The 25,225-nt window shown below is 31.7% G+C and overlaps 1 protein-coding gene and 2 pseudogenes across 1 annotated transcript; 2 read left to right on the forward strand and 1 right to left on the reverse strand.

Annotated features, from left to right (window-relative positions):
* Positions 1-417: 417 nt before the first annotated feature.
* Positions 418-4,095, forward strand: LOC110643571 (probable mitochondrial adenine nucleotide transporter BTL3; annotated as a pseudogene).
* A 4,234-nt stretch (positions 4,096-8,329) lies between these two features.
* Positions 8,330-16,573, forward strand: LOC110631520 (calmodulin-binding transcription activator 3-like; annotated as a pseudogene).
* A 539-nt stretch (positions 16,574-17,112) lies between these two features.
* On the reverse strand, positions 17,113-23,255 carry LOC110631518 (ubiquitin carboxyl-terminal hydrolase 4). The gene is made up of 6 exons (XM_021779380.2): positions 22,849-23,255; positions 21,760-21,876; positions 19,487-19,585; positions 19,145-19,333; positions 18,727-18,908; positions 17,113-17,880 (listed from the first exon to the last, which is right to left on the reverse strand). The coding sequence occupies exons 1-6, from the start codon at positions 22,963-22,965 to the stop codon at positions 17,475-17,477; spliced, it is 1,110 nt and encodes a 369-aa protein (XP_021635072.1). The 5' UTR covers positions 22,966-23,255; the 3' UTR covers positions 17,113-17,474.
* Between the last annotated feature and the right edge of the window lie 1,970 nt (positions 23,256-25,225).

Below are 25,225 nucleotides of genomic sequence, written 5' to 3' on the forward strand. Positions count from 1 at the left end.
TCATGCAGATGTAAAATGTTGAAAATTCTCATTGAAATTGACATTCTTCAGTTCATCCATCTCAGTGACAAAATTCTTGAATGAATTTAATTATCGTTTAACAAGTAGCATTATCGTACACATCACCGACAAAACCAAGATAGCCTAAAAACCCACGTGCCAACCATGAACCACCCGATGAAAGCAATGTGACCATAGCGGTGTGAGCCTAACAGTTGCAGTAGCACCTCCTTCGGCGTCTCAGAAATTCCTCTGTCACTTTCACATCTCCACCAACATCAACACATCCGTACTATTCTCTCTTCCCATTCAAGCCTCTCCCTCCACTTTTCATTTCTTAAAAAAAGTCCTTCATGTTGTTTCTCTTCTTCTCCTCATTGTTTTTGCTTAAGCCTTTCAGATTCTTCTAGTCTCATAATGCACGAACACAATCTGCTCTTCTCCACTCTTATCAAACTGAATTCTGAATCCTCTGATCACTCATTCCTCCCAGGCGGCCTCTTCATCAGCGATGACGTTATATGTCCTTCCTTTGTTTCCTTTATCTCGTCCAAGATTAATGTCCATTATTCTTTGTGTTTTTCAAGGAAAACGTTGAGGTTTGAGGATCGGCACCTAGAAATAAGAGGTATAAGGCAAGGTTCTTTTTATCGGTGAGCTTGTTGATAAAAGGGAGCGAGGAAGAAGAAGGTTACGTTGGGAAATCGCGAGACATTTTGGGGCAAAATGAAGAGGAGAAGAATTTGGGGGAGGTAAATGTGGCGATTTTTGAGGAGGAGAAAAAGATGAAGAAGAAGGTCCAAGTGTTGCGAGCAGGATCAGCTGCTTTAAACACCACCAAACATCTCTGGGCTGGCATTGTTGCTGTTATGGTTTCAAGTTGCTTGCTACTTGTTAAAGTTTGTTTCTTACTATAATTGCTTATCTTCATTTTCTTTTCTTTTTGGAGCATAAAATGCATTGGATAATTGTTTATAAAATGTCCAATTCTATTCTGATGTTCAAAAGTGAGTAGCTTTGTTATATTTTTTGGGTTGAAATCGTTGGATAGCATGTTAAGATCACAAAAAGTGAGGGTTTTTTTTTGTGAAATCACTGGTCAGCATGTAAAGATTGTTCTCTTTTTTGTGAGCTTTTATTATATGTCCAAGTTCATGGTAATATCGTTTAATATTATGAAATTGTCAAGCAAGAATTTTATGCAAACCATTTATTATATGATTTTGGGTGGGTTGGTGTTAATGGATTATAAATAGCTTTGGAGTTTTTACTAGCTCATAAGTACACATTTTAACTTAGTAGCTTATTTGGTTATAGTTCATGAATTAATGTTCCATTCTGCTAAAACAGAACTTTTATTGTGCCTATGGAGAGATTGAAGCTCAAGTATGCAGTTCGTGCTGAACAAAGGAGTCTTTTTGAGCTCATTAAGACAATTAAGGCAGTTGAAGGACTGAAAGGTTTTTGTAAAGGGAACTTCGTCAATATTCTTCGTATTGCTCCATTTAAATTTATCAATTTATATGCTTATGATACATACAAAAATCAACTACTGAAATGGTTTAGGAATAAGGAAACCACAAATTTTGAGAGGTTTATTGCGGGTGCTGTAGCTGAAATTACTGCAACCTTGCTTTGCTTGCCAATGGACACTGTATGTAGCAACTTAAACTCAAAAGCATTTTAGTTCTATCTAATGATCTTTCTTTCTTATATTTTAACTTTATTTTCTTGTTGGAGGTTGAAATAGTGTTGTCAAGTATTTTTATATTCTAGCTTTTATATGTGCTGCTAAAGATAATGATGTATTATACAAGTCATGGCAGAACTGCAAGTATCATCTTGACTTGCTTATGTTATGCATATGGTGCTATTAGAAATGCAAATCCACTATTTGATGGATCTTGACTGTCCAACATTCATAACCTCATGCCATTGGATCTATTAATGATTCCAAATTTTCTTTCTGCTGATGCAACATTGGTACTATGTTTGTTGACACTGAGTTAGCTTACTTGATCTTTTAAGATAGAATTTTGCTTGTCACTACAGAAACTATGAATTGATATTTTACAAAAATATTTAGCTGTTGATAGCAAAGTTCATTGTTTTTTTCCTTAGCGTTTTTTCAATGTGAACTAGTTTTAGATCATAATAGGCAGTAATCTTGTCCCTCCCTCTCTCTCTCTTTGACATCTTTATGAGTCCTATAAATATGTGCATTCTCAGCATTTGTGCATTTTTTGTGGGGGCTTGGGACGTGTTTAGACTTGAATTTGTTGAAAATTATCATTTATCAGCCAAACCTACTTAAATTAAATGGAAATGAAGTCCATTTTATTGTTTCTTGCCTCCTATTGTTATATGAAGATAATTGTATAATTTGTATTTGTAAAACACCCAAGTGCTTCCTTAACAATTTTAACAAGAAAATTCTGCTTCTATATTTCTTGTAATTGTATTGAATTATGCAGGAAGTCTTTTATTTATTTATTTTTTTAAATATTATTACATATTTCTTTTTATCATTTTCTTTACTAGTGTGATATGCATAATAATCACCTAGGAAACATATGCATTAGTTGTGTGGACAAGTTTAACCTTGGACCTTTAATTACTAGTCGTGGAGACTCAAACTACTTAGCAGCTGTGCAGATTGACACCTTCTTTTTATTGGTTAATATTGAAGAAAAGTCAATAATGGAAAATTTTTTTTCTTTGACCTATCTACATTGTTCTTAAATACTTCAGCTTTCTTTTTTATTTTTTTTATTTCTTATGGTACTTGTGGACTTGTGCAAAGAAGTTTTATAGCAATGCCGTAAACTATTACAGATAAGGACAAAGATGGTAGCACCTAGTGGGGAAGCATCGGGTGGTGTAATTGGAACTTTCCGTCACATGGTCCAGACTGAAGGGTTTTTTTTTCTCTTTATAAGGGTTTAGCACCCTCAATAGCGAGCATGGCACCCTCAGGTGCAATTTTCTATGGTGTTTATGATATATTAAAGTCAACTTATCTCCATTCACTATAAGGGCAGAAGAGAATTCAAAATTTGAAACAAGAAGGGCAGGAACTGTCTGCACTGGAACAACTAGAGTTGGGCACCATGAGAACATTGCTTTATGGGGCTATTGTAGGCTGTTACTCTGAAGCTACTACATATCCATTTGAGGTTGTGAGGAGACACTTGCAAATGCAAGTCCGAGCAACAAAGATGAATGCATTGGCAACTTGTGTCAAAATAGTTGACCAAGGAGGTATTCCTGCTCTTTATGTAGAATTAACTCTCAGCTTATTGCAAGTATGGCATGCCGCATTCATTTTGAATACATGAAAATTCTATTCCTTTATATAATAGAAGTTTTAATTTTTTTTCCAGAATGGTTTTTATGCCTTATAATTTATGTATTTCATCATGGAACAAGGAGGTACATATTCTTGCACTTTAAACCGTTGCACCTTGTTGATGTGTCAGAATTAAATGAAGACAATGACAATAGCATCCACTAAAAAAGAATAACAAAATAACTATTGAGTATAGTTGGTCCTATCTGAGAAAGGAGAGTATGACATTAAAAGAGGGTTAAAATTGGTAAATGTAGTTTGTTTTTGGGATGCCTTGAAATTAATGAGTGGAACGTGATGAACTTGAATAATTTCTAAATAAGTTGCATATTATCCAAAACAACTATAACAAGACTGTCAACACTACTAGAAATGAGTTAGGACCAAAATAGGATCCACTTGGGGATTGAAAATTAGGACTTGGCAGAAGCATTAAACACAACCATAAGACTTGAAGTTAGAGGATGCACTTTGGATGATAACTTCACCATATACTAAAAATCAGTTCTTCTCTCCCCCCTACCCATTTCTCCACTTTTTTCATGAACTTGAAAACTACTTCTTGTGATAATTCTCTCGCTTTTGCATCAATAACTCTTTATGGAGCTTTTGGGGTGGCATATATTTAACTTTCTTACTTGATAAAACCTTTGCATTCTCTATACCTACATGTATTACCATCAGCTGCCATAAGTTGCTTCGTATACGAGTTCATGAAGATAGTGCTCAAAGTTGAGTCGATATAAAGATTTATTCTGCTCATATAAAATCTGGAGGGGTTTTTGCTGTTGTTCTATGAGTGAGGTGCCATTAATGATGCTTAATTAGTGATTTGTTAGACTTCTAGAACAAGTCTAGTTAACAATTTTCTTACACAACTGAAGGAAAACAACCCTTCATATTCCTTCGGCCTTTCCTTGGCATTTTTACGAGGAAAAGTGATAAAATCTATTTGTTCTAATAGTAATGTTTCAATGTTCAAGTATTTTTCATTATTATTATGTTTCAATGTTCAAGTGTTTTTCATTATTATTATTATTATTATTATTATTATTATTATTATTATTATTATTATTATTATTTTGATGATTTCTTTAATAATAGTCAAAGTGATAATAGCGTGAATATAGACTACAGAGCAATAGAAAAGAATGTGAATTATACTAGAAGAATTAGATCTTTAGAAGTAAAGGAAGCACTTAAGAGAATGAAAGTAGGCAAAGCCTGTGGACCCAATAGAATACCAATTGAAGTGTGGAAGTGCTTGGGAGATATGAGAGTGGTATGGTTAACTAAATTGTTTAATAAGATTCTAAACTCAAAGAAAATGCCTAATTAATGGAGGAAGAGTATTTTAGTTTATATTTTTAAAAATAAGGGAGACATACAGAGTTTATCAAACTATAGGGAAGTTAAACTAATGAGCCATACTATGAAGTTATGGGAGAGAGTTGTGGAACATCGACTACATCATGACACTTCTATCTCTCCCAATTAATTTGGCTACATGCCCGGTCGTTCAACTATAGAAGTGATCTTTCTCATTAGAAGCTTGATGGAGAAATATAGATATGTGAAAAAAGATCTACACATGGTTTTTATCGATTTGGAGAAGGCTTATGATAGTGTTTCAAAAGATGTCTTATGGAGAGTGTTAGAACAAAAGAAGGTATCTATTAGGTACATACAAATGTTGAAAAATATATATGAAGGAGCAACTACTATTTTGCGCACAGTAGGAGGGGACACAAGAGATTTTCCTATCTCAGTTGGATTACAATAAGGTTTAGCTATAAGCCCTTACCTTTTTACATTAGTTTTAGATGAATTGATGAAACATTTACAAGAGAGTCTCATTTGGTGCATGATATTTGCGGATGATGTAGTTCTGCATCTAGGGGTGGCTACGGTTCAGGAACCGCCAATTTAGGTTCAATGAAATTATGAATCTGAACCAAACCACCAGGGGACGGTTTGGAAGACTGTTCCTGAACCGCTGGTTCCAGTTTGAGCTCCGGTTTAAAACGGTTTGAAAGGCGGTTCGAAAAAGAACGGTCCAAGAAAGTTTGGAGGACGGTTTGGAAACGGTTTAGGGATAGTTTAAGGCTAGCTTAGATAAAAAAAATTAGAGAAAAATTTTATTGATTCAAAACTTAAGTTATATTTGTAAAAATATTTCAATTTTTCTTAGAAATCTTTCAATCAAAATAAAATAAGAAAAAAAAAGAAAGAAAATAATTTATCTTTAAGAAAAATTTAATAAATAAAGAATTAAACCTGATTAAAAAACTAAAGATGAAATTAATTTTTTTTAAAGAAATTAGCAAAAAGTATATGAACTTAATTTTGCCTAAATATCCCTTTAGGATTTAGAGGAATAAAAATTTTTTGTTCTATTACTTGCCTTTTTTAAAAAAATTATATAATAATTGATAATTAAAAAGTATAAAAGAGAAAAAAAAAATTAAAATAGAGGGTATTGGAAATTTTATTGAGGATTTAAAGTAGTAACAAAGTAATTGAGATAGTATTGAAAATTTCAGTAAGTCTATAAAATAATAAAGTAGGAAAATTGAGAGAGTATTGGAAATTAAAATGAGTGTAGAAAATAATTATTTAGAGAATTTTGAGAAAAATTGAAAAAATATTAAGAATTGAAGAAAATGCAGAGGATAATTGTATAGAGAATTAATGATATATATAAATGAATTAGGAGTGAGGTAACATATTTATTGAATTTTTTTATATTTAAATCACCTGTTTAATCCGGTTCGAAATTATCGGTTCAATCCGGTTCGAAACTACTGTTCACGGTTCTTAAAAAATATGAACCTAAACCAAATCGCAGAATGACAGTTTCGGTCTGGTTTGAAATTGATTTTAATTTTGACCAGTTTTGATCTAGTTTTGACCAAATCGATTCTATTTGGTTTCGATTCAAAACCAGACCGTGGCCAGCCCTATCTGCATATGTTATTCCATACAATTGGAAAAGATTTTTTATTAAAAAAAATTAATTCTTTTTTTTTTTTGAATTGCAACTGCATTGCATTACATGGCCCAAAGGGCAACATACATTTCTGGCCCTAGATCATAAAAATAGAGGCTCAAAATTAGCTCAAACAATCCAAATATACTAGCAGCCCAACCCAAACTCCCACCTATCCAGAAACCCTAGGAGAAGAGGAAGAAGCATCACGCCACCGTTCTTACAACCTTCAGAACGCTGGATTACCGAATAAGGTTGAGATCACCAACAAAACCAATAATCTCAAAAAAGACTTATAACAAGCAACAAGAAGCGCAGGCTCAAAGCTCGTTCAGCTATAGACCACCATCTTTAGCAAGTTCAAACCCACATGCATGGCTAGAAGAGAGATGCAGAAGAGCTCCTCGGCAGTCTCAATCTCATTTAGCCATTGGGGAACACCTTCAGCCGAAGTGAAAGGCTATGACCCTGGAGGTCTCGACATCAACATGCGTATACCCCTCCCATCACAGCAATGGATGCCTCTAAACCCAGAATAGAACAGCATACTATGAACTTAATCGTAGCTCTAACAGAGCCTCACCTCAGCTCTAGCAGATGGCTGATCGATAATGTATTTCCCCTACCTTTAAAGCTTCAGGATCAGCAAGCCAAAACCAAAATCGAAACTATCAACAACCAACCTGGTATGGAGAGGGAAGCCATGAACCCAGTCGGAGCAAACAATATTAAAATATGCAATTTCATCAATTATGTTATTTTAATTTTGAAAAAATTAAAAAAAAAAAGTTAATAAAGATTGACTCGTATAATTTATTTAGGAAAAGTATTGAAAGAAAGTTACATTTGCAAGATAATGAAATTTAATAATGTAAATAGAGCTTCTACTGTATAGTACGGGCAGCTAATGCCGATTCCATTTTGATTTTGGGCCCAAATGGGCCGTTTCAGTTTAAATTTTTGAGAAATTATAATTTTGATTTGATTTTAATTTTGGTCTGATTATGATTTTGAAATTATGTTTAATTTTTTATTTTTAAAAAAATAAAAAAATTTAGTTTCATTTAAAATTGAACCAGCTAATTCTAGTCTAATTTTAGTTTGTTTTAATATTAATTTTGATTAATATAATATTGGTCAATTTTAATTTAAATCTATTTTAATTAAATCAATATTTTAATTTTAAACTCAGTCACAACAAAATTTACTTGGTAGAGTTGACTTTGATTAAGAAAGAAGAAATTCAAAAAATTATTTTATTGAATAATTTTAAGACATTGTTTGGCTGGAGCAAGGGAGTTAGAGAATTTTAAATTTTTGTAAATTGTAAAATATTAACTTGTTTAATTGAAAGTAAGTATTCACTTTTTGAAAAGTAAAAAAGCCATTTTTTCTTTATTTCTCAAAAAGTAAGCTATTTACCTTAAAAATTAGATAATTTCTTAAGAAGTAGACTTTCCTGGAAATGGTTCATTTGAACCAAACAAAATCTAAGAAAAGAAAAAGAAAATGAATATATATTATTTTATTAATTTTTTTATTTTTTAAAATTTTTAATAAACATTTTATAATAAAAATATTACTAAAAATATAGAATTATTTAAACATTTTATAATAAAAATTTTACTAAAAATATAGAATTATTTAAAGTTATTTAATTATATAATTATTTTTTTATTTTAAATATTAAAATTTTATTAAATAATTAAAAAAAAGTAAAATAGAATTAAATATAGTAATATTATAGACAATACTATATAATAATATTATGAAAGCTTCATATGAATATATGGGTAGATAGATATAAATATAGATAGATTTGATGTTGGAAAATATAAAAACTCCTCACATTGCGCATAATTCTCATCTATTTTCATTATCCGTTGATCTTATTTCATAAATCTTAATTAAAAATTTAATATTTTTATAATAAGAAATTTTTAAAAAAATAAAGAAAAGGAAAAATAAAGAAAAGAAGGGAAGCAGAAGACGAACAATGTCCCGGAACGCACGCGTCGAAGTAAACTCATTTCTTGACTAAATCAGTTATCGTCACCTGCCTGCAAAATTCCACTTGAGATGCTCTCTCTCGCAGCCAGTTCCAAAACCGTCTAAAATTATCGCTCTCTCACAGCGACAGGTACATTGAAGAGCAGGAGGAGGAGTTAATGGCGGAGGCTAGGCGCTATCCTCTTTTTAACCAGCTAGGTATACTCATTTGTCTTGGTTTGATCCTTTTTTTTTTTTTCAATTTCGTCTGGGAAGATGATCAGCTATTGACGTTTCTTTTTGCTTTTCTCTCTGTGCAAATTTTAATTGATGTGAAGTTACTCGAATGCAGATATTCAGCAAATTCTCGTAGAAGCACAGCATCGATGGCTACGACCTGCTGAAATTTGTGAAATTCTTCGCAATTATAAGAAATTCCGTATTGCCCCTGAACCTCTGTATATGCCACCAAGTAAATATTTTTGCTTCTAATTTTTCTGGGGTCGTTTTGCTTCATAAGCTTTGCATCATCATCCAATAAATTTCTTTTTTTTTTTAATTTTTTTTTTCTGGTGGTTTGTTTTTCTTTTTGACCGTAAGGTGCTGAGATACTTCAGAAAAGATGGACATAACTGGAGAAGGAAAAAAAGATGGGAAGACAGTTAAAGAAGCTCATGAGAAGCTCAAGGTAAGTAGAAGCAATGGTAATTAGATTTTTCATTTTATTAAATTTTACGTAGAATTATTTGAATCATGTAGCTTTGAGCTGATAACTTTACCTGGTATGGTATAGGGCATTGTTTTTGTTGAACCAAATCTTATGTAATTGAAAATATATGCTTTCTTTCAGTCCGGAAGTATTGATGTGTTGCATTTTTTAGAAGAAAATGGAAATTTTCAAAGACGGAGTTACTGGTTGCTTGGAGAGTGAGTCTGTTACTGGTTGCTTGAAGAGTGAGTCTGTTAATCTTTACATGCCCAGTTTTCATTGATGCATTTTTTTTAATCAAACTATCTTCTATGTGCTTGCATTTTTCCAAAATTGTTAATAAATAATTCTGTATTGTTATTTGTCTCGTTGGGATGCATAAAGCATTGTAGATTGGTCAGAATTAGAAGATCAGGTTGGTTTGCAACTTGTGTGTACAGATGTTTTTTGTTAGACTTTTGCACTGCTTAAGTAGCTGTTAATTTTAAAATTATTTGTAGTTCTTATTGTGGTACCAATGCCTAGATTGTTGAATGAGTGACAAAAGAATTAAGCCCCCTGAAAATTGTAAAATTTACACATGAATAATTTTTTTCTCAAAATAAATTAAAGTCCTTGACCTTTTAATTTCATTACACATTAGTCATTCCTTTGAGCAGCATTTAGTGTCTAAAATATCGTATACTTTAGTCTCTAAGATTTTATTTTGAACACCATTTTTAGTTCTTTCATTTTCAAATCAAACAACTTTTTTAATCCCTAAAAAATGAAATGGTGAAGCATTAAGGTGTTGTTTCTACATAAAATTAGGGGACTAAAGTGTTATTTTACTCAAAATGTAAGGGACTAAAATAACTAAATTGTATACTAAAGCAGGATACAAGTGTAAACTTTCTTTAGTGTCTTAAAGGCTTTTATATTTTACCCTTTTTCTTTTTCATTTAATTTCCTTTCCTGAGATAAATTTTTAAACAAAATTCCATAGCATGTTTCTTTCCCCTTTTTTTGGAGGGGGAAAATTATAGTTATCATGAACATTTTGAAAAACTTGGAGCTTTGACATATCTACATAAAATGTTTTCCTGTTTATTTACTTTCTGCCTCAAGTTTCTGAGTTTGTTTTTCTTTTTATGCTTAATGCAACTGTGGTTCTCTAGCACATACTGACATAATTATTGCTCTTTCGCTTAAATATCTGCATGACTTGCAGTCTGGGAATTGTTGAATTAGAAACATTGTAAGTTACAGCAATCAATTATGTACTGCTTAGAGCTGATATATATATTTTTTTTGGAATGCCATTAAACTTGCATAAAATAATTGGTGGTTTCTTTATTTCTAGATTTAACTTGTGAAGATTGTTGCCTTCTGCTTCATATGTAGTTGCTTGTGATGCAGGGAACTTTCTCAGATAGTACTTGTGCACTATCGGGAAGTAAAAGTTCCTTTTCTTTAAGCAAATAAATAAATTTACTATAAGGTACCAAAGAGGTGCCACATGTATGCACTGGGAGCATAACCAATTAAAAGGTTCACGGAAGAAAACTATCAACAAAAGTTTCTAAAGAAATATGGTTAAAATAAAAATATCCCTCAATCCAATAATTGGGAAGATGTGGGGCTGTCCCTTGATCTTTCTGGTGAAAATAATGCAATTACCTTAAATTACTCAGTGTCTGATTAGACTTGTGCACTAAAAAGTTTTTAATATGAAAATAACTACCAAGAACAATTATTTCTCTAGAACAATTATCTAGCATTTGTGGTACAAAACCTAATGGAGTAATGGGTGAAAATGATCCAACTATACGATCATGAAAGACTGGATCTAGTGGTCTACCATTGTTATTATAGGCTTAGAGAAGGATTGGCAAAAGTAAATAGCTCAATGAGACCCCTTAACTAAGTGATTGACAATACTTCTGCCTCAGTGATATTTAAAAGATTGCATCCATTGTCATGCATTAACACTAAAACTATTGCTAATTTCTTGAAAAGAGTCCAACTGTTTCAACATGAAGCTGTGCTGGTAATCCTGAATAATTGTCGAAAGCTTGAATTAGATCTTTGACATGGTGAAAAACCAAGGCCTTGAAACTGTGAACATTAACTATGAACCTCTAAGCAATTATTTCTGGAATTTGTTTATTTATTTATTTATGTCATGAACACAGCTTTAATGTTTATGTTATTTAAATTCCTTTGACATATCAATAGTGTAATTCCTTTTCTTGTCTCTGATGTTTTTTGTAGGGTGTTGCATAAAATGGTTCCCTTTATGACGATTATCTCTTGGTTCTAGAAAGCAAAGATGCTTTCCCATTATGCTTCTGTTTTTAATTTTGGTAGGCTAACAATCCATCAAATCATAGACTTTGTGACCATATTCAATTCTATCCATTTCATTTAATTTAATCAATTTAGACTGTATACTTTATAACTGTTATCAATTATATCCCAAGGGTGAGAATCATGGCTAAAGGGTGTCTATGCTAACTAGCACTGAATTCTCATGTCGACATGGAGAGGTGGGATAATATTATTAGGCTCTTAACTAATGAGTGAGGTCCACACAATCTGATACTCACCAAGCACTGCTATTGTGAAAGTAGTTTTAATCTTAATGGGCCCTATTGGTGGATATGAGAGCATTATGTGAGTCATGCTTCTCAGTTATAATCCCAGTCAGTTAATCCTTCAATGACAGTGGGTCGAAACCGCTGGTTCCAGTCCTTGGAACCAAGGGCCTGAGACCAGACTGCAGGGTCCCCTCAGTTCCATTTCAATCCTGTTTGAGCCAATCCAACAGTTGAATTTTTTTTTTTTTCAATTTTTTTTAAAGAAAAAATGTTGGTTTGAACTGGACCAGCCTGGTTATGGTCCTGTTCAAGAGGAGAGGAAAATGTTCCAGTTTGGACCCTCGAGCTCTGGGCCGGTTCCAGGTCCAAACTGGACCAGGGCTAGGCCTACATGACAGCATGCAAATTAAATTCCATGTCTGCATAAGTTACTCCAATATAATTATGACCAATTTTAAATTGATGAAACTAAAATAATTAAATGCAATGAAAAAAAATGTTGCAAAGTTTAGGATATAGGATCTGTATCTGTTTCTTGTAACTTTGATATGATAATTATTTATTTAGGATAATCTTCTTCACATGTTGAGTTTGAACTTTGAACTGCTTTGGATTTAAATATTTCATCAGGGCAACAAGGCAAAATTTAACTGTGTTAAGAAGTATGAAGACGCCATTCCATATCCCCAACCCCAAGAGATTGAAGACACTAACCTGATTCTGAGGTGGAAACTTCTGTTTCTTCCAATTTTCATCGTGATAAATACCAGGTGCCTTCGCAAAATATGGATATAATAAGCATGAATAGTGCTCAGGCATCAGAATATGAGGATGCAGAATCAGGTGCTTGTACATACATTTTATGTGTGTCAGTTTCTAATATAAGAAATTTCTAGTGTATTTTGTTTGAAGGATGTATTAACTCCAATCATGGTGAATGGCTTGTTTTTCGCCCTTACTTTTACAAGGGATTATGATATTTAATGCAGTATATAAGCAACAAGAAAGTTTGGGATTTCACTCTTTTCTTGAGGTACAGCAGCCTGCAGGAGCGAAGATTGATGCTTGCCTGCTCGATTGTCATGATCCTGTGTCATTTTCAAGTAAAGTGGCTCTTCTGCATCATGTTATCTGATGTTCATGCCTTTTCAAATAAGTGTTCTATACGGTAGTTATTTCACTTTATAAAGAAAGATAAGAGCTTACATAATAATATTTAAACTGTTAATAGGTAGTTATCAAGGGACGTTGTCAATTGTTTCTGGGAGAGACTTTTTCTCACTGGCCCAAGCTGATAAAGCTGAAGACAATAAGGGTGCTGAGTTAGCATATCAGCCACAGGAACATTATGAATTACCCTCTTGGGAGGACATCTTAGAAAATTGTACTCATGGAACTGAATCTGCATCTTTCCATCACCTTTTTTTTTCTTCATACAACTCGATAGTGCAGGAATTGTTTCTAAACAGGAAGATGAAATACTGAAGCAGCTTCTTACCAACAGCTTTGGTAAAAGGGAGGAGTTTGCAAGTCATATGCCAATCCAGAAAGTGTGGCAGGTATTGGGTGACTTTTGGTTGTTTGCTGTGCAGTGCTTTTTGCCATTATAATTTTAGTTCAAATAAAAATGATGGTTTCTGAAACCAAACTCTTCACTGCAATAGTTTTCAACAATGGCTGAATTTGTTGACCCTTTTGCTTCATAAAATTTATGACTTAGGGCTTTTGCAAATTTCATCTTAGAAGCCATTCTACTAGAATGGCTTTTAGTGCTATTTTTCTTATTATTCTAGAACATATCATATTATTTAATGAATTATTAATATCTAGAATATATAAATGGCAAAACCCATTTCCAAGTCATTGAATTTTTTAAATTGTCTATTGAGTCCCGGTTTTTCAATTTTGTCCTATTGAGGCCAGGAACTTTCCAATTGAAGGACATTAAGAACTTATCTAAAAGCGTAATTAAAAAAATTTAAAAAAAAAAAGAAATTTTTTAATGTTAATTTTAAAAACATTTAAAAAAATTACTTTGCTTTTCCACTGAAAATTATTTAGATTGGAGAAAGGAAACACCAGTTTCCAAGCTCTCGTAATTTTTGTGTTTCGTCGTTGAGTAGGGCAATTTTTTTGAAAACCTTTTCTATTATTTTATTGAAACCGCCGTAGTCCTCTGTGCCCTTCAATTAGAAAGTTTGTGTGTTCAACAACAAACAATTTAAGAATGGGGACTTAATAAACAAATTTCAAAAATTTCAATGACAAAACAGTAGTTTTTTCCATGTATGAATTCTAAGAGTGCCAGTTCGTACTGCATTTATTTTTTAAGTGCTGGATTATCCATTACATTTTAGCTCAAGCAGTGTATACTCACCAACAGAATCCATTACATTTTCCTCTTGCAATTCATTTATTTATATTCAGACGTTAAATTACCTCGCAAACAGAATTTTGAAGGAACTAAAGTAGGCCATGGTTCAGTTGTTGTATCCGGATTCAACGTCTGATCTCACTACTAGTTTTCACGAAGTTGTCAGTGGTGATTTAACTAATACACTTGAGCTTTTTCAAACGCAGGGAAGTGGTCATCCTGTACAAAATGATGTTCAGAACTTCAGTTACAGTATTCCAATACAAAGCAAAGTATAACCCTGGAAGGAAAATCTGTCTACTCTGCTGCTGTGAAGCAGCATTTATTAGATTATTCTCTATCAGAAGAAGGTCTAAAGAAGTTTGATAGTTTCAACCAATGGATGAGTAAGGAATTTGGTGATGTAAATGAGTCACAAGTGCAGTCCATTTCTGGGCCTAACCGGGATGCGGTTGAAAATGAAAATGGGATCGATGATCCCAAAGTCCCTTCTAAAGTGCACTTGGATACCTATGTGCTAGGTCCTTCCCTCTCCCAGGATCAACTCTTTAGCATCATTGATATTTCACCTAACTGGGCATATGTAGGCTCTAAGATTAAGGTACTGGTTGTCAGTCTTTTCCCATAGACAGGATTGAGGAGGGATAAACTATGCTGTAATCTCTGGCTGATGATAATATATAACTTCTCTGTTTCTCATTTTAGAATTTTCTTTTATCATTCATTCTGTAATTTATACAGGTTCTTATCACTGGAAGATTCTTGAAGAGTGGTGAAGCAGCACAAAATTGTAAATGGTCATGTGTGTTTGGGAAATCGAAGTTCGAGCAAAGGTTATAGCTGATGGTCTTCTTCGTTGCCAGACTCTCTTTAAACAAGGCTGGCATGGTTCCTTTTTATGTTTACTTTTTCAGAAAAAGTAGCGTGTAGCAAAGTGCCTGAATTTGAATACCGACTCAGCAATAGTAGTGTAGATCTTCACGTGCGGTTTGGAAAATTATTGTCCCTTCCAGAATGCAACACCAGAAATATAGTCGAAAATACTCATTTGAACGATAAAATTAGTTCACTTCTTAAAGAGGATAATGAAGAATGGGAACAAATGTTAAAGCTTACTTCAGAAGCAGGAGTTTCCTCAGATAAAGTAAAGGAGGAACTTCTTCAAAAGCTTCTCAAAGACAGGTTACATGTTTGGCTTTTGCGGAAGGCAGCTGAAGGTGGAAAAGGCTCAAGTGTATTAGACAAAGGTGGTCTAGGAGTCCTATATTTGGCAGCTCCTTGAACCCACAACAATTGCAGGTGTAAGTATCAATTTCCATGACGTGAATGTATGGACTGCACTTCATTGGGCAGCATCTTGTGGCGGATAATCAAAATGAAAATGTTGTTTTGAATTATGATCCTTTCTTATTGTCTTAGATTACTGCACAAAACATTCATATTGCAGGCTGGGGTTCAGCATTGATTATGATGTTGTATTAGCATATAAAATATTTGATGAATGGAAAAGAGGATGCTGCAAACCAAACCAACAAGAATGCCAAAAGATACTGCTTTGGAAAAATGTTTGGTAACAAACCTCATAGGGGACAGGGGATTTTGTTTTCTCATGATATTAAACATTAAAACCATGTTGAAAAGACAAACTTATATAGAGCAAATTTGAAGGTTATAATCTGGTTTACAGAAGCGATAAAGGGGAAAGGGAAATGTATTTGTGTGAATTTGTACACGTTTGTTACATCTTGTTTTAATTTTACATCTAGGGATCAAACTACTTGAGCAAAGTGGTAGTCCTCAGAATTTTTTCTGCAATTACCTTATACAAATACTCATTCAATTTGTGCATTTCTGGTTCTGTTGTTTTGGCTTAAATATGAGAGAGCACACGGTTGTTTCCCTCGTCTTTCTTGGTGCAGCTCCTGGAGCATTAACAAATCCAACTCCCAATTATCCTACAAGCCGAACACCTGCTGACCTAGCTTCTACTAATGGACACAAAGGAATAGCTGGTTATCTCGCAGAATCTGCATTAAGTGCTCAGCTTTCTTCTCTTACCATGGATAAGCAGTATAGTGATGTTGCAGGAATTTCTGGGGCAAGAGCAGTGCAGATAGTTCCAGAGCATAGTGCGTCTGCAACTGGTGATGGGGACTTACCACATGGACTTTCTCTAAAGGACTCGTTAGCTGTTATCTGTAATGCTACTCAAGCTGCTGTTCATATTCACCAAGTCTTCAGGGTGCAGTCATTTCAAACGAATCTGTTAAAAGAGTTTGGTGATGATAAAGTTGGATACAAGCGTGCTCTTTCACCTGTTGCGTTTAAGGCACTCAAGCCAGGAAACAAGATGAGCCAGTGCATGCTGCTGCAGTAAGGATTCAAAACCCTTCTCTTCATTATCCTGCCATTCATTCGACAACAATAATTTTAATTTATTGATTTAATTATGAATTGATGTAAAGGTTCTATATGACATTTTCTCGCTTAATTAATTTTGCAGATTTTGTATGACTGCACTAATAATTCGGAAGTAACATTCGAGTTTGATGACTTGATTGATCTTTTAAGCAATGTCGGATGATGACACTTTCATGCCTACAGCTTCTTGATCCAATCTCTGGTTCATTGTATTCTCTTTGGCTGTACTAAAATTCATTTGTAAATGTCCCTATTGATTCTCATAACTGTTACTGGTAAAGACGTTTAGGAAATTGTATCACATTCAGGCGATTGAAGCCATATTGACTTGCAGCCAATCTGCTTTCACCGGCTTGCTTGCATAGATTGTAAGGTTTTAAATTTGAGGACGAAGTCTGACTTAAAAATAAAATTCTTCTTTACATATGGATGGACTCCAATATTATTTATATATAAATAATTCAAGTTTATAAACGGAATGTTTTTAAAAAATACATTAAATTTGTACTTACGCATGTTTAATTAGACTATGCAACATGGGTGAAGTTAGATAAAATTTAAACACTTGTTACCATGAATTAGTAGTCCAATGATGAAATGTGACTACTAGTCCTCTAGCACAAGGCCAAGGAGATGTACCAAAACATCTCAATACACGAGATCTACATAGATTCAAAAAGAATACAGTAATAAGCGGATAGCTGCGAGAAAATTCCAATTGGATTGCATTTCTAATGTTTTGATTAAACATTCTCAACCATGAAGAATACAAGCGTCTGTGAATTTCTCTCACACCATATACACTAATCTTTCTTTCTTCTTATTCTGAAAAAACAAAAGGACAGTGTGCTTCCACCATCCACTGTACATGGAAACAACCCAAGTATACATTTTTCAACAACCCATATCATCGTCATCTCAAATGTCTAAATTTGAGAGCTCTTCCCAGTTCCCAGTGGTTGGACTAAAGGGAAAAGAAAACCAATAATAACAGAAAATGAGGAAAAGACAAGATCAGTCCAAACGTTTCAAGTACCTACTTGTAAAACCAAAGTATCCTCTTCTCAACTCTTGCTACTAGCACCAAGGCTCTCATAAAACAAGATGTACCCATGATCCGTATTACTTGAATATTCCTGTGCTGACCCAAAAAATGTCTGTACAACAGACTCATCAATAATCTCCACATTTTCATCATCAAAAAATAGCCAGTGATTGTGGCTTTTGACAAGGCTGACATAATGTCCATGATTGGGTCCACTTCCAACATGAACAACTACTGCAAATAATGAGTATTCAATATCTGCATCTTCCATGGTGTTACTCAGCTTAAGCTCAAGTGGGAAGACAACTCGATAAGATAGCTTCTTGTACCGACCCAACTGCTCAATGTATTTGAACCTCTTCAGATGGATCACCAAGATGTGAGGAGGTTTCTTTATCTTCATCCTCTTCTGGGCTTCTTGCAAGCTGCAAGTGAAACAAAAAGATTTATCACTTATTTATTGAACCTCATATGTTTGGAAATTTTCGTGTTTCAACCCATAGTAAATATTACAATCATTGTAATTAATAGTTGCAGGTTCAATAATCATTTAAAGACATTCAAGAATATTCCAAATGACCAAATACAACCAACTAAACAAGCGCCATCTATAATACAATAAGATTGTTCCATTATAAGGTATTTTTATGTTGTAAATTTGAAAGGCCATCAGCATGTTGTGCGGAAAATTATATTTTTCATATGTATAAAAGTCACACAATAGAACAGAGTACAAACAGTGGTAACCTGTTAGTCATCTTACACTTAATAGCAGTTACAGCCTCCGCTTAAAATTTTTCACTGTACCAGAGAAAAAGAAAAAGGGAAATGCTAGAGAGAGAGAGAGAGAGAGAGAGAGAGAGAGAGAGAAGTTACTGGCAAATGTTTTGTGCCAGAAACATAACCTTTATTTTGATTTTTATTTCACCTAATTTAGCATTAGAACCACATGACATACTCAAAGTACCGCTTTTGCAACTTGCTTTACAATGACAAAGAAATACAAAATTTTCAAGCTAAAGAAACAATCACAATAAATAACATACTTTTAATTTCAAGCTTACGGCAATTGCTAGCCCTTAAAGCAATGAATACAGGGTCACAGTGAGTGAAACCAGAGTCTAAATAATTCCATGCAAAACTAGTAAAGTTTGTTACACAAACTACTAAAAATCAGCACTAGAAGTTTAATTTCATATAACTACCAAAAAAATTATCAATAACAACAAACATGAGCCAATGCCAAATGAAAATTAAACAATAGTACCTACCTGCAGCACTTGTCACAGAAAAACTTATCCTCCGCATTCAAAGTCTCTGTGGAACTAAAATTTTTCAAACAGCTAGTTATTGAACTATTCTGTTCAATATCAAGGCTCAAGTCGAAAAATATTTCATCTCTTGCTGTAACAGTCTCACACTGCAGGCATCTTGTCTCGTTGGTAAGAATTCCCTGATCCAAGTATGAATGAGAAACCATGAGACGCTGGCTTTTTATTTATTTATTTGGCTGGTTGGAGAGAGGGCAGAGGGGGAAAGAGGGGAAAGGGGAAAAGAGGGGGTCGGTGCAGAGCAATAAGAATATTACCACCACCATTTAAAATATTTAAGCAAGGAACTAAGGCTATGCAAATAATTTACACAAGAAAAATATTAAATGAGAATATATAATTGGCTATTGAAAGTCACCTGAAAATTTTTGTGCACCCAAGTGACCAAAGGCTCCTTTGAAACACCATTTGCCTGAGCATTCTTTGGCCCATTTGCAGTCTTTTCAGGTGGGGATGAAGTTTCTGGATCACTTTTTACAGCTTGAGCCTCCTTCTCCAGTATGTCAACAAGTTCATTTAGCAAAAAATTTAAAAATTCATGAGCATCCTGCAAAATGAATATGCATGCAAAATAGATAGATAAATATTCATTCATCTGCAAATAAATATTCATGAATCTGTAAAATTTTATTACTATAGTGTAAATGTATATGTCAAACTGATCCCAAGATACATTAATCAGTTACAGATGAACATGTACCTGGTGCATATAGCTACGGAAAAGCTCATTTTGTTTTTTCAATCTCTGTACGAAACGCTTTGGGGCAATTACACCTGTTTTCTTCTTCTGTGAACTTATCTAAACACAAGAATAATCAACAGTTAGCTCCAGCACCACTGCTGAAATAGTAAAACAAGTAACTAATATATGTATTCTGTGAAAGGGAACTCTTTTTTGCCTTCTCCGGTAAGTCAGTGAAAGGTAAATACTTGCACAGAACTAAACATGTAAATTAAACAAAAAGCCCCAGGCAAGCAATTCTTTTTCATAGAGAAAATGAAAATTCAATTATGAAAAAAATATTAAGGCTAAACAATTAAGAGTAGGGGTGGCCACGGTCCGGTTTTGAACCGGGACCGAACCGGAACCGGTTCTGTCAAAACCGAACCAAAACAGGTCAAAACCGGAACCGACTTCGAACCGGACCGAAACTGTCCTTATGCGGTTTGGTTCAAGTTCATATTTTTTAAGAACCGTGAACCGGCGGTTCCAAACCGTATTAAACCGGCGATTTAAATATAAAAAAATTCAATAAATATGTTACCTCACTCCTAATTAATTGTTATATATCATTAATTCTCTACACAATTATTCTCTGCATTTTCTTCAATTCTTAATATTTTTTCAATTTTTCTCAAATTCTCTAAATAATTATTTTCTACACTCATTTTAATTTCCAATACTCTCTCAATTTTCCTACTTTATTATTTTATATACTTACTGAAATTTTCAATACTATCTCAATTACTTTGTTATTACTTTAAATCCTCAATAAAATTTCCAATACCTCTATTTTAATTTTTTTTCTCTTTTATACTTTTTAATTATCAATTATTATATAATTTTTAAAAAAAGGCAAGTAATAGAAATAAAAATTTTTATTCTTCTAAATCCTAAAGGGATATTTAGGCAAAATTAAGTTTATACACTTTTTGCTTATTTCTTTAAAAAAAATTAATTTCATCTCTAGTTTTTTAATCAGGTTCAAGTCTTTATTTATTAAATTTTTCTTAAAGATAAATTATTCTCTTTCCTTTTTTTCTTATTTTATTTTGATTGAAATATTTTTAAGAAAAATTAAAATATTTTTACAAATATAACTCAAATTTTGAATCAATAAAATTTTTCTCTAATTTTTGTTGTCTAACCTACCCTTAAACCATCCATAAACTGCTTCCAAACCATCCTCCAACTGTCTTGAACCGTTCTTTTTCGAACCGCCCTTCAAACCGTTTTAAACTGGGGCTCAAACAGGAACCGGCGGTTCAAGAACTGTCTTTCAAACCGTCCCCTGGCAGTTTGGTTTAAGTTCATGATTTCATTGAATCTAAACCGGCGGTTCCTAAACCGTAACCACCCCTAATTGAGAGTGTGCTTTAAAAGAGGTTGAAACTTAAGATAGTACAACACTACAACTCTCCCCAGAATGCATCACATCGTTGAACAAAAATAGAAAAGAAACACCAAAAAAAAAAAATTATCAAACCTATTGCCAGTAAATCCCAAGGATAAGTGACACAGGAAATATTAATTAACACCTTGCATTGGCTCATTCAATGTCTTAAGAGGACAACATTTACATTAATGCTAATTGAAGGTAGAGCTAACAAAAGTGAAAAACTCATATAAATAGTTAACCAATGCTATCAATGCAAGAAATGAAACTTTACAGAAGCACATAATAAGAAAAGAGCATTTTATTAGTGCATTAAAACATAGCACATTGACTTTGAAATTTTCCCCCCCTCTTTTTCTGCAAATATGAAGGATGGACAAAACATTTGTATCTAAAAATGGATAAAAGGAAAAATACTAACATCCTAGTATTTATGTTCTAACAAGAATCACTCTCAATCCTCGTACACAAGTCTCTATCCCATCTTTTGAGATAAGAGTTCAATGAATCATTAAAGAAAATGTCAGTTGATAGAAGAATATCACAGTAACAACCCAAGAAAATTAAAAAAATAATAAAATAAAATAAAAAAGGAAACATGAAAAATAAGTAAAAGCATGTGCAGATAGAGGGAAAAGGTAAGAAATCAAATACATTAAACATTTATAATTAATAAGAACTCTAGCCGTTCACATATCCATATTGCATCAGAATAATACACAACAAGAACTCATAGAAACCTGAAGGGGAATTTTATGAGCATTTAAAAAACTGATAAAGAAATGAATTTCATAGTGAATCTTACTCAATTTGATACCCAAAGTATCATTCAAACATTTATCCATGGAGTTATTACCTGTGTAAATAAGTCCGCCAAGCATGTCAATAGATTTTCTTCAGCATCCCCAGTATTTTTATTATTAGCATAATATTCTAATAATTGTTCTCGAAATGGTACACAAAAGTAAAGTGCCTGCATAAGAAGGTTAAAAAAAAAAAAAAAGGTTAAAGCTTGATGAAGTACCAGTGAATACAATTTCAAACATAGTTGCAAAGAATCCTTTCCAGACTCATGGTGAATAAACTCAGTCACATAAAGTCAAATTGAAAACCATCTTCAAGAAGTTGACATTTGTCTCAATAATGACAATAATATTGGAGTAGATTTGAGAAACTGACAATATTGACTATTAACAACATGCCAAACTTTTCAATAAAACATTGAGAAGCATAAGAATAATAAATCCTTTAATGTAAGAACAACGTAAAGAATTTGAACAAACATGCACCAGCAAGTACACAGAGTTCAATGAAATTATAACATCTTTATGAACTGGCCATGGTAAACACATATGATTTCTAATTAAAAGCTCTAAATCTAATTGAACCAACTCAATTGCCAATACCACAGCGGAAAATCTTGATTTCTATTTACAAAATTTTAAAGTCAAATTCAACCAATTCAAAAGTTGATGCCAATTACAAGAATCCCTAATTTCTTTTACAGTAAACCTAACGTAAGTTATTATACATAGCTTAAGCTTAAGTGAAACACACTTACCAAGTTCAAACCTACAGAAATACACTACCCAGAATACTAAATTACAAAACCTATTGGAAATGAAAATCTTCCTTGGGGTATCAAGTTGAACCATAATTGTTGTTGTTAATGTTATATAGCAAATTTAATCTCCACTTATATCTTGTTTATGCACAGGGGATACAGAAATGTCAAATGCACTATAAAGAAACCCAAAACGCTAAATCTTGCCCAAGTAGAAGCACCCAATTACAATCAATTCAAAAGGTCAAAATTTCAGAAACTGAAAAGCTCAAAATGATAACCGGACACAACTAACAGAAACAATAAGCAAAAATAACAATACAAATAATTATAACAACAATAATAAAATCGAGGGATTGAAATCGAAATAAAGAGGTAAACCTGCAAGACACTGTTACAGTAGCAAGTGTTGCCGAAATTCTCGAGGCCAAAGTATCGCTCGCCTTCAGGGAACTGGTCTCCTAGAGCTTTCTCAAGTTTGGAGCCTGCAGCACCCATTAGTGCATGGATTGTTTAGACTCAGATCTCTGTTTCTCACTTATCCGATTCAACTTAAGGATTCAACAATTTCCATCAACAAGTCTTCTGGGCTATTATCTGTCTGTCCCTGTTGGTTAATGTTTGGATTGCTATTAGGGTTTTGCTTGGGAAATGGGAATTTTGCAGGTAATGGAATGGAGACGAGGGTTTGTTTGCTTTGAGAGAGTAAAACCAACAAAATGAAAAATGAACAAAGGGAAGAATTCTTCTCTCTTTTTTTTTTTAATTTTTATTTTCTTAAATAAAATAAAATATATAAAAAGGAGTGATAAAAAGATTATTAAAATAAATAAATAAAGTACGGATCACCACCGGCACTTCAGTTTTTACTGTTACCACTCTAAGGTCACGTGATCCAAACCACCAAAGTGTTGGTTAATTAATGAACGAATAGGGGTGAGCTGTTAATTTCTCATTGTTCTATTTTTATTTTATTAAAAAATATAATTATTATATTAAATATTTATATTTAAATTTATATAATAATCAATATAATTTAATTAATTTTACATAAATTTTAATTTAAACATTTAATTTGATAATTACCAAACTCATTGTCATATAAAATTTTAACTCATATCAAAACATATTTTTTAAGTTTTTATTATGTATTTATTATAAATAATAAAAATAAATATTAGCATTTTTCAAAGAGAATTTCATTGCTCTAATTTGAAATATTAGAGGAAATATTACATTTAAATTACTTATGAGTACAAATATGCACTCAAATGGTTTATTTAATACATCTGTACAGAATTACAATTTTAAAGATAATTTGTAGATAACTGTGCTAAATTGGTTGTATTTTTTATATTTTTATATTTTTTATATAAAAAATATTAAACATTAATTTTTATTCAAATATTTTCAAATTTTAACTATTAAATCTTATCTCATAAAAAAATAATTGACTAAAATTCTTTTTATTATATTTATTAAGAATTTTAAAATTTTGAACTTATAAAAAATCTATTTATCATATTATATATATATATATATTTAAAAATCAATTTTTTAATTAAATTTTTTATTAATTAAAAAATTGGTGAATTATTTTAAAATCTAAGTTTGGCCGTTGCACATAGTAAATTTAAATATATTTTTATTATATTAATATATATATATATAAATAATTTTTAATAAAAAATTATTTATAAAATTAAAGCATTTATCATTAAAAATATTTTTTATATTTAAAAACTCAGAATTCTAATGACACTTTAGAAATTGCCACATAGTATATGTAATTTTTTCTATTTTGTTTATTTTTTTTATTAGTATATTAAAAAAATAATAAAATATAATTTATTAATCAACTTATTTTAAAATTTAAAACTAAATGATATATATTTTAATATCTCTATTAAATATAAAGTTATATAAGTGCTATTTAAAAAAAAAAAAACTAAATGACTAAAAAAATCATAACTTTTAAACATTTTAATTTATCAATGCAATCTCAAATTTTCACATTAATGTTAATTTTAACAACTAGCTTAATTACATTATTTAATTTAAAAAAGTAATTTAAATATCAACCTACATTATTAATATCAGCTAATCTTTTTTTATATCAATTTTAATAGTTATTTTCAAATTGATAAAAAAAATATTATTTTAATTAATTTTTATATCGTTTTGAAAGTTATAATTATAGTTATTTTTATTATATTATTTGTTATTTGTTATTTTTTTAATTAATGATGAAAAATATGTGAATTAAAAATAAATAGAAAGAGAGAGAAAAAAATTAAAAATTAAATTAATAATATTAGATATATTATTTTTTTATTAATACGAGGTTTATTATATTTTATATTTTTAAAATCATACAATAAAATTTTATTAATGATAATATTCTTAGTTAGTATAATTTTATTTCAAGTGTTAATAATTTTAAAATGAGTGGCTAAAATTGATAACGAATAAAAAAATTTTGAATTATTTTATCAATTGATTAGTTCAATTGTTTTTAATTAAATTTATTTTTAAAATTTAAATTAATTGAAAAGATTTATGATTAAATTAATAAAATTAAAGTTTTGATGAAATTGATAATTGACACAAAAAATTTGATTTTTTTTTTATAGTTTAACCAAAAAAATATTTACCAACACTTGAAATAAAATCATACTAATTAAGAATCTTATTGTTATTAAAATTCATAGTATGATTTTGAAAATATTATCAAAGTAACAAATTTATAGTCTAATTT

This window comes from Hevea brasiliensis, chromosome 10 (genome assembly GCF_030052815.1).
Source record: "Hevea brasiliensis isolate MT/VB/25A 57/8 chromosome 10, ASM3005281v1, whole genome shotgun sequence".
In the NCBI taxonomy this organism is placed as follows: Eukaryota; Viridiplantae; Streptophyta; class Magnoliopsida; order Malpighiales; family Euphorbiaceae; genus Hevea; species Hevea brasiliensis.